The 10,436-nt window shown below is 29.4% G+C and overlaps 2 protein-coding genes across 2 annotated transcripts; one reads left to right on the top strand and one right to left on the bottom strand.

The window, feature by feature from the left end:
• The first annotated feature begins 3,002 nt into the window (after positions 1–3,002).
• On the top strand, positions 3,003–5,445 carry LOC100204550 (peptidyl-prolyl cis-trans isomerase). The gene is made up of 3 exons (XM_065796391.1): positions 3,003–3,207; positions 4,851–5,143; positions 5,289–5,445. The coding sequence occupies exons 1-3, from the start codon at positions 3,148–3,150 to the stop codon at positions 5,419–5,421; spliced, it is 486 nt and encodes a 161-aa protein (XP_065652463.1). The 5' UTR covers positions 3,003–3,147; the 3' UTR covers positions 5,422–5,445.
• Positions 5,446–8,175: 2,730 nt separating this feature from the next.
• LOC136079420 (uncharacterized) lies at positions 8,176–9,858 on the bottom strand. Its single transcript, XM_065795156.1, has one exon. It carries the CDS (start codon positions 9,856–9,858, stop codon positions 8,176–8,178), a length of 1,683 nt encoding a protein of 560 aa, XP_065651228.1.
• Between the last annotated feature and the right edge of the window lie 578 nt (positions 9,859–10,436).

Below are 10,436 nucleotides of genomic sequence, written 5' to 3'. Positions count from 1 at the left end.
TAGGTAGAGCCCCAAAAATTTGATCAGCCTAGGGCCCCAAAAAATCGTGATCTGCCAATGTCTGTTTTAAGCGATTTGTTAAAAGTATCTAATAAACCTATTGCTATGTTTATTTTTTATTTTTTTTATCAAGCAATCAAGCTCTAAGTTCTCTACCAGTAAAATTTTTAAACAAAAACCATTTGTCAGTCTTCGATATATAGATTAAAAACTTACATTACTGGTTTTATTTTTACTGGCTTAGTTTGGGCTCATGTTTGCAAAAAATGCTATATTTTGCTTTTTTTGATTTTCCTGTATAAATGCACATAAGCTTTTAGTATTCACACACTCTTAGCAGTTCCACTTGATCCAAAAACCATAGGTGGTATAGCAGTTGGACCAAGGGACATAGAAGATCTATATAACAAAATGAAAGAATGGAGCGTGATGATGATGATGATGGTGATCATGATGATTTGTTTATTCATTTCAGCCCAATTAAATAAAACTTCATAAAAGTAAAGTATCAACTACTTGCATTTGTGCATGGTGATAAAATACAGATAATAAATTGTTAGTCTCAATGACGGCTACACCCGTCCTTTACATGTAAGTATTACTTTACAAGAGTAATGAAGTTGTTAAAGTGCAAAAATAAATTTTTTAAAGACCAGAACCATTCAAGTTTGTTGAAAAAGAAGAGAATCACGAATTAGTGGAGTCGGAATCGGAATCAGCCCATATTTGTTTTCATCTATTATTTAAAATGCTTTGAGTGCTTATGAAGTTTAGAACTAATATCGTATCGTAATACTTCTTTTTTAAAGCGGCATGTTAATAGTTAACTATAAATTATAATAACTATGCGTTATTATATTGTTTCTAAAAAGATCCTTTTTAAAATCTATGTTCTTTTTTTAAGTCTGTGCTCATGGGACTTTAATAAATACAAAAATCAATAAAGGGCAAGTATCTCAAATAATATAACTACATAGTTATGTCAACGCCGTTGTTAAAACTTATAGAAAAAATTGAACATATAAAAACGCTACGTCCTTACTAGACTCCAGTTTTCTTTACATAGTTTCTACATCCTTGAAAAATGGCGTTCTCCTTCGTTCTCCTTCCAGCAATAAAATACCTCTTTGGAATATGCCATTTCATTTGTTGTTGCTTCGATTCTTCATTAATAAAAAACTATGATTTAAAAAACACTTCAATGTACTTTTGATTTTTCAAGTTATATAGTGATTTTAAAATTTCAAGATAATGTGCATATCTTTTTTAATTAATTTTTTTTTTTTTTTTTAACCGTTTAATTACAATAAAATAAATCGTATTCGTAAACCTAAGTATATAATTAATGGTCGGAGCAAGAAAACATACAATCATTTTATACTATTTGTTAACATATAACTTCTTAGTGATGAATTTTTTAAGAGTTATAAAATGTTGTTGACCTTAACTGAAAAATCTGTTCAGTTTTGCCTGAGATACAAGTCTTAAAATCATACGGATTCGCTACGACGAGTAAACCCGTCCTTCATATATAAATGTTACTTTAGCTTTGACGGATATAGCCTCTTTCAGCACCATTTTTTATGGACTAATTTAAAAAGAAATATTTAAAATTGTAGCTTTTTTATATTAAGAACCGTTTATTTTCTTTTTTTAGTTAAACAATTAAAGAAGTATAAATTTTTGTTTTACAAAATATTTCAACTTTGTATTCTAAATTTATATTTTAGGCAACATTAAAAGACAAAAATGCATACAAAATTTTAATCAGATCAATAATATTTTTACAGTATGTTTATATAAAACTTCCAAAACACACTGCTGTAGCAGTGTGTTTTGGAAGATTTGTCTTACCCACCCGAAGCATTACCGTGAAAATAAAAAATAGCCAATATGAACTTTGACAGGAAACTTACTTATCAAATTCAATTCCTGTGACAGTGTTTTATGAAAAAATTATGGTGTCTTCTTAACTTATGTTTTTTAATTAAGTTATTTATCTCTAAAAGATTTCAATAGTAGATGATTTCGTTTAAGATGTCTTTCGTTTAAAGTTTTGCTCTGATTAAAACTACCAGTTAGATCAATTGCTCTCGCTTTTCTAAAATAAAATCAGGCAAAGCTTCTTTAATACTTCTAAATATATCATTTCAATATATATTTAAATATCTAAATATATTATTATACTTCTAAATATATATATTCCATATATCATAAAGGCGGACACTCTGGAAGAAACTTTTAAAAAACTACCACCCTATATTACATGTATAAAAATTTAACGAGCTTAAAATAAATTTTAATTGACCTATTTATAGTTTTAAAAGTAATTTTTATCTTATCTCAAATAATATCATCAATATTGCAATATTGATATATAACCAATTGGTTATTAATGGTAATGTTATTTACGTTTTTAATTATTTTGCTTACGCTAATTTACGGTAACGGGCCTTGCTAAAAAATAAAGAACCTTTTGCTTTTTAGTAAGGCTAGAAAATATAATTATCAAAAAAAGTTCATGACAGTTGTAGGGATCTTAAAGCTTTACTCTCACACACACGCGCAAGCACTTTTACAATTACACGTTCGCACACTTTACATACAAGTTTTTAATATTTTTAAAATTAAAATGTTTTAAATTATTATCGCTTTAAAATGATCACATTAATCTAAACAATCTCTCTCAGGTCCATTATAAAAACGCAAATATTTTTACTCTAGATACAACAAACTAAACGCAGCTTTGTATAGATTAGTATCTCCCTTATTTATTTCAACTATTATTTGTCTTAGCATGATGGCTGAGACACTTGTGGATACAAATGCTTAAAGACGTAAATAACAGTCACACGAGTGTGACCAGCAAAATAAATGATAAATACATAGTGACGAGAAATTTTTGTTAAACATTCTTAATACAATCTTCTTTAGTGAATATTTTATCTCTTTTATTAATTATCGTGGTTATGACATTTTTGTTGTTCTCCATTATTTTAGACGGCCGGTGATGGCCTATAATTTTTCAGATTTAATTGAGTCCGACCTATTACCCTTCGCTTTTGAAGTGCACGAGGCGGGAAGCTGGCTGTTGTGTTCAGTGTCTTTCGTTTAGGACAACGTTTGAATTCTACCAAAGCCACAATCATGAAAACATATTTTGATATCAGTATTGGTGGAGGAGCTGCTAAACGTGTTGTTTTTGAAGTAATTTAGTTACTTTTTAGCATTAAAATTACTATTTTATCTTAATATTTGTATTGGTCGAATTAAGTCTTGACTAAGATACTTAATATCTCTAATCGAATTGATTTTTAAAATTGTCTTCTAGTTAAGTTACAAATATACACTTTTATATAGTTTAGTTACTACTTTTATATGATTTAGTCACCTTTTTACGACATGAAAATATCGTAATTCATTTAAAAGGTTTTAAGAAACCAGTAGTAAAATGGCAACAAAATAAACTAGCTCCTACGTTAAGACATGCAAAGATATGTGTGTTCGTGTGTTACGTTTAACCCAATTTATACACTTTCAGTTGTTTTTTTAAATTTAAAACAGTTGTAATTTTTTTTTATAAATCCATTTTTAAACACAAATTTAGTCTTAATCTACTTTTATAAAGTTTTAATAACTAAAGGATATTTGTTTTCTATGAAAACTTTTTTAAGAATTAAATGTTTAATAGTTTCTGTTTATACTCATAGATAAGTAACTCTAAAAGAAATATTGAGGTTTTAATATCCAAAGTTGCAAAATTAAAAGTTATTGCATAATATAGTTTCAATGATCTATGTACAAATTTTCTTTTTTGGCTAGCTTATAAGTGTATACTTTTTGAAGTGTTGTCTACAACTTTTAAATTGTAGAAGGTCATTTTCGCTGTGTTTTTTATTCATTAATTTATTTAATTACAATCAGGGAATTCAGGTTAAGAAGTTACTTATTTTACAATTAAGTTATTATGTTTTTATTGGTGTTACCTATTTATTTTTTCTGAAACTTATGTCTTTCATTGTGTTCATTCTTAGTCATCCTTAATAATAAGATCCATACTAATATGTATAATAAGACCCATACTAATATCCAACTTAACTAATAGCTAAGTTTTGTCATTCAAAGCATGTACAATTTTAGTATTTCCATTACAGTAGATAGTAATTTTAAACATTTTATTAAAACTACTGTTAAAAATGGTCAGGGAATTTTGTCTAATTTTTCAAAAAAAGTCAGGGACATGTATAAATATTTGGCTGAATACCCTGCTTATATATAATAATATATGTGTGTGTGTTATAGTGCCATTAATTTCTCCCGTTAAATTCAATGTTTAAACTTTCAGAAATTTAACAGCTTTTCTAATCTAGATTTTTAATCCTTAGTTGATTGTTGTTAAAAATTTTATACTGCTTAAGAATAAAAATTATTTTTTCCTCTTTACTTAATTTTTTTGATTATGGTTTACATTGTGTTTATGGCTGTTTTCGTAGTTGGTCATTGGGATTGTACTTATTTATTTACACCTATTTTTTGCATGATGTATACACATTCTGTTATACTGCAGTATACTAAATCTATTATAATTATTTTATATTGGCAACATCACAAATATGTTTGTATTTATTATGTAATCATGCAATAGCTGTTTTATAACAGTTTTAAGTATCAAATATGTTGAATTTTTATTCTTTCAGCTTAAAATAACTAGCTTGATAGTAAATTTTTGTTTACCCTATTATTCATCAAAAACATTTACAAGTCATTTTTATGTAAAATGAGGAAAATATAGTATGAACCCTGCCAATAAATTTAATTTCGATAAAAAATTTTAGCAAACTTTACTTTAGCTTTTTGATAAAGATGTGCCAAAGACAGCTGATAATTTCAGAGCATTGTGCACTGGTGAAAAGGGATTTGGGTACAAAGGTAGCAAGTTTCATCGTATTATTCCTGGGTTCATGTGCCAGGGTGGTGACTTTACCAGAGGAGATGGGACTGGCGGTAAATCAATTTATGGTGAGAAGTTTGCTGATGAGAACTTCAAAAGAAAACATACTGGTAAGGGAATTCTATCCATGGCCAATGCTGGACCAAACACAAATGGCTCACAATTCTTCATATGTACTGCTCAAACTCCATGGTATAATTTAATCAGTATTTAATATTAATTATATATTTATATTGGCTTATCTTTCATTAATGTGTTGGGTAATTAATGTTTAATGTCTAGTATGAAATATTTTGTATTTTATTGTATATTTATGCATTTCTATTTTCAAATTAAGGTTGGATGGTAAACATGTTGTTTTCGGACAAGTTGTATCAGGGATGGAAGTCATTGATGCATGCGAAAAGGTTGGATCTAATAATGGCAAAACCTCATCCCCTGTTTTAATAGTTGATTGTGGAGAGTGTTAAATCTTTTATAAAATATTTTTATCATTTGTTTTGTTTTTTGTTTCCCTTAGTCATAAAATCAATAGGTAGGTACCAAATAAGCATTAAAAACATTTATATAGTACCTAGTCATCATTTCTTCTGTTTTCGGTTCATATTACTATTTAAATTTTATAATTTTAACTTTCAATGTTATAACATTTTCAATGTCATATCAATTAAATTATTTCATTCTCTTTAAGATTACCTTTGCCGTCACTAACACTAATATTTTTTTCTATAGAAACTTTGTTTAAAAGATACTGCAATCTTGTAACATTCATTAATTTTGTTAAGATGACCATAAAATGTCTCAAGAATAAAATTATGGGGAAATATGTTTTGTAGAACAAAGTTTTTTTAAAACATTTTTAGAACAACAAAGGTTTAGTATATCTAGAAGTGGGGCACGAAGTTTTTTTTGGCAATGGAGGTCAACAATAGTTGACGTGGCAACGTTATTTTTATAATGAATTTTCTTATTTAAAATAAGAAAACATGGGACGTATCTGTTTAATAGCTAGATAAAGAAAATGTTGACTCGTCAGCTATTTCCGTTCCGCAAGAAATTATTCAATTAGCCTATGCTAATAATTAACATACGGCATCTCCGTGGGAAGACGTCGGTAATGTTAATGTACAGGGTTCGTACTGTACCTGTCCATTTCTTTCTAGATATTTGTTAATAAATATCGCACAAGTTGTTTCCATTTCACTTATAAGTGACAAGCTGAAGATTTGTTAACTGTGCTAAGAAAGAGTACATTAATACACTAGTCAAACCTATAATATTTTTCGAAAACTAATTTTATGCGGAGTGACGTATGGATCATTTATATGAATTTTATATTTAATTATTTCTCTTTCGAACTCTTTGCGCCGATTATTCGAAGTTACGAATTATGCATTTTTAAACTGAATGGACCTTTCCCTTAAATCGGCAACTGCGCAATGCATTGTGGTAGTTGTATTCATTTAAATCAAAACAATCCGATTAAAGTACTAGGAATTGAATATTATTATAATGTTTAGTTCTTTTAATGCTAATTTAGAAAATAAAATTGATGCTAGTTCTTTTCAGAACTCTTGCCAGGCATCTAAAGCTATGTTTCGGGAACTTAAGCATGATGAGCTTATTGCTGTTGACGAAGAAGAATCTATAAACAAGAGTATATCAACTTGGTCAAGAGACATTTCACTTTTACCAAATATATCTCACAATTTTATCAAGAAATATCTTGTTAATGATACTATACATATTGATAATTGTAAAAAAGGAGCCAATAAACACCAAACTCTTGGCTATCGTTTATTTAAAGAAAACTATGTCAAAAATGTATGTGTTAAAGCGAATGTAACAGCATCCATAAATTTGTTTATTGTTAAGTCTAATGTTGCTGCTTCTATGAAACGTAAACAATACGAAGTTTTTATACACTTGTGCCAATCTACTGGTGAAATACTTTATTCGAAATGCGATTGTAAAGCTGGTGCGGGGGGCTGTTGTAAGCATGTTGCTGCATCATTATATCAACTAGTTGATTATAAAGAGTTAGACATTAAAGTGGTCCCAGAAACAGAAACATGTACTGATGTTTTACAGATATGGCATGTACCAGTTGAATCATCCAACTCTGAAGCAATTTTGTTTTCAAACTTAAATTTTGAAAAAGCTGACGCTTTTAAAGACAAAAATAGTACTCGAAAAAGACCTTTAGTTTCAGGAAAACGTAGATACCATTCATTACCAAATTGTTACGAAACCTCAACTTTACAACTTCAAACTCTTTGTAAAGGTTTAGAAAATCTCTGCCAGGGGACATATATATCTTCAATAATTCGTGATAATAACTTTCAGGCATGTTCCTTTTTTAATTCATCTCTGTCAACATTTATAGACAATGATATTGCAGAACCTTTTAGTAAAAAAGATGACCGATTGATTATTATTACTCTATTTGACAATTTAAAAAAGGTGATTGATTTAAGTTGTTTGTCTACTGAACAAAAAGCATTTGTAGAATTACATTTAATTGTTGATATTGAGGAAGCTAAAAATATTGAAGTCAATACAGTTAAACAATCTGAAAGTACATTATGGTATCAAGAAAGATGCAAACGATTGACAGCTTCAAATTTTGGTATTGTAATAAATAGGTGGAAAAAAATTTACCCTACATCAATTTAAAAAAAATGTTTACAAACAAAAAATATCAAAGCAGGAGAAAACTGTATGTGGGGAAAGGTTAATGAAGATATAGCAATAAAACTATATGAAAACATAACGAAGTCAAGTGTTACTCGATGTGGTTTTTTTATAAACCCAAAATGCCCTTGGTTGGGTTGTAGCCCTGATGGAGTAGTTAGCGCTGAAAAAGTACTTGAAGTGAAATGTCCTTCTTCAAAAAAACATTTAACAATTAAAGAAGCGTGTCAAGATAAAAACTTTTATTTGAAATTTAACGATGGTGCTCCAAAATTAAAAAGAAACCATCCTTATTATTATCAGTGTCGAGGCGTTATGGCACTAACAGAAGCTAAAACAATTGATTTTATTGTATACACAGAAAAATCATTGCACATCGAAACAATAGAGTATGATGCGGAATTATGGAATACAATTATTTTTCCAGAGTTAACAGATTTTTATTTCAAATTTATGTCATCAGAAATATTTAAAGTAAAATAAACGTTTACAGAATATTTATAAAATGTTTCTTTTTTTGTCTGGTTACATTATTTGCTATCAGTTTTTATTAGAGGTGGCAGAAAAGTAACTAAATAACAAATGACCCATATTTTGTTCATGTCAGCAGCCATTGAAAGTGGAAATGTGTTTTGTAATATTCTGTAGTTTTTGATTCTTGCAATTGCACGTTCGACATGAATTTGCACAGATGCAATTCGTCTTGTTTCTAATTCTTTTTCCAATGTAAGTTGAAAATCGCCTTCAAGAAATGGTGGTATGTTGAGACTAATTCCTTTTGGTAAGTCATTTACGTTATCGAAACCTCTATCAGCCATCAGGCTATCACCTTTTTCTAATAATTTTAGTATGCCACAGTGATTTGTTATCTGTTTATCACTTGATCTTCCAGCATATAAATCAGATACAAATGTAATGGCACCACTCGGTGCAATACCAATCAAACCCTTTGCTGTGTGATGATGTTTATATTTTGAAAACATAGTTGATTGAGTGCGATAGCTAGTTGGCATCACAGTAAATATTTCTGTACAGTCTATAATTACACGAGTATTAGGGTATACATCTTTAAAGCAGCTAGGCATTGTTTCATTAACTAGTTTTTTTGTTGGCCATATTGGAATTGATCTAAATTTTATGTGCAAAAAATCATACCAAGTAATTAATATCCTACTGGTAGTGCTTGATGAAATATTAAACCGTATTGCTAAATCTTCTATAGGAAAGGCGCGACGTAGTCGAATTAGCACCATGAAAAATTCCTCTTCAACGTTTAATATACGTGATCTTCCTCTTGTTTTAGATGAAGAATTTTCACTTAAATTGTCAGCAACAGTAGACATTGAACCCCAATAATTTAGTGAATATATTTCTGGTTCTAAAAACTTCATGACTACTTTAAATAGTTCAAAATTTTCAAAACCTGTGTAAAATTTGAAATGTTCTTTGTTATGTTTAAACCTTTCAACTGTAAATTGTGATAGAAGTATTTTGTCATTGAGCTTACATATAGCTTCTTTTTGAGTGTTTTCTAACGCTTGTTTTTCTTTTATAATGTCCTCAATTTGATCTTTAAGAATTTTATTTTCTTGTTTTAATGTTTCTTCGTAGCTTAAAACAGGTGTCGATGGTTCTTCACTATAAGGTATTTGTATTGTTTTATGTATTAAACCAAGGCTATTTTTGGTTTTCCTTGGTACACGAGCAGTTAGCTTAACTGTTTTTGGAATAATTGTTGGAACATTATTCGTATAAGTTTTTTTGTTCCCTTGAAAGTGTGCTGAACAAACTCTGTGTGAAGAAGAAGGACTAAAGTCTTTTCTGCTAATTTTGGCTAACCATAACTTTCTTAACACTTTTTCCTTGGGTATAACATAAAATGATAAGTTTTTATTACGCTTAGAATTATTAAAACAATTTGGTACACAACAAGTACATCCACCACTTGTTGAACTGAAGTCAACTTCACTGTGTTCAACTTCTCTCAGTGAGATCGAATTCTGTGAAAAGAGTGAAGTTAAACTTTGTGAAAAGAGTGGTTCACTGTTTTCGCAAAGTTCAACTTCTCCGTTAAAAGTGAGTTCACCTTGAGTAATTTCACTATCATCTTCGCTGTTTTCATAAAGTTCAATTTCACTGTTTTCACAAAGTTCAATCTCACTGTTTTCACATAATTGAACATCACTGTTAAAATTTATTAGGCTTTTCGACATTTGTTTTGATTTAAATGAATACAACTACCACAATGCATTGCGTTTTTGCTGATTTATGGGAAAGGTCCATTTAGACAAATCTTCAAGCGTTGCGCAGCACGGCAGTTTTAAATTGATATTTATTGGAACTTTATCTGAGCATGCGCAGTCAGCAGTTGTTGATATAAGAAAATAAAAGCATTTTTTTTGTGTGTGTTAAGTCACCTCCTCAAGGCCGAGGAACAACTTATGTGGTAAAACCCGCTCTCAACTCTATGACTCCGAAACTCAAACCTTGACAAACAAGGCTGCTGGGCGGAGAAACGAGTTGAGCGCGGTACTACCAGGGACGTGGTGGGGATCGAACTCGGAGCGAGCGCTCTACCACTACCGCATAGCTTTTTTAGATTACTACTTTCTGAAGCTTAGCTACTTTAACTTGAATTATAAAGTTTAATATTTCAAACTTTATATAATCTGTTTCAGAGTTAGCAGATAAATCTTTGTATTACAAATTTTGCTGTTGAAGTTATGATTTTTAATGAAAACGTTTAAATTGAAATGTGACTTTTTTTTTTCTTGAAATGTAGTGTTTTTTA

This window comes from Hydra vulgaris, chromosome 04 (assembly GCF_038396675.1).
Source record: "Hydra vulgaris chromosome 04, alternate assembly HydraT2T_AEP".
Classification (NCBI taxonomy): domain Eukaryota; kingdom Metazoa; phylum Cnidaria; class Hydrozoa; order Anthoathecata; family Hydridae; genus Hydra; species Hydra vulgaris.
The sequence above is the reverse complement of the archived record's forward strand: the minus strand, read 5'-3'. Positions and strand labels throughout refer to the sequence as shown.

Excerpts from the sequence above, each read along its gene's own strand:
- LOC100204550 (XM_065796391.1), top strand. The coding sequence starts at position 3,148 with ATGAAAACATATTTTGATATCAGTATTGGTGGAGGAGCTGCTAAACGT. Across the intron at positions 3,208-4,850 it reads CTAAACGTGTTGTTTTTGAA|CTTTTTGATAAAGATGTGCC; the intron begins GTAATTTAGTTA and ends ACTTTACTTTAG. Across the intron at positions 5,144-5,288 it reads TGTACTGCTCAAACTCCATG|GTTGGATGGTAAACATGTTG; the intron begins GTATAATTTAAT and ends TTTCAAATTAAG.
- LOC136079420 (XM_065795156.1), bottom strand. The coding sequence starts at position 9,858 with ATGTCGAAAAGCCTAATAAATTTTAACAGTGATGTTCAATTATGTGAA.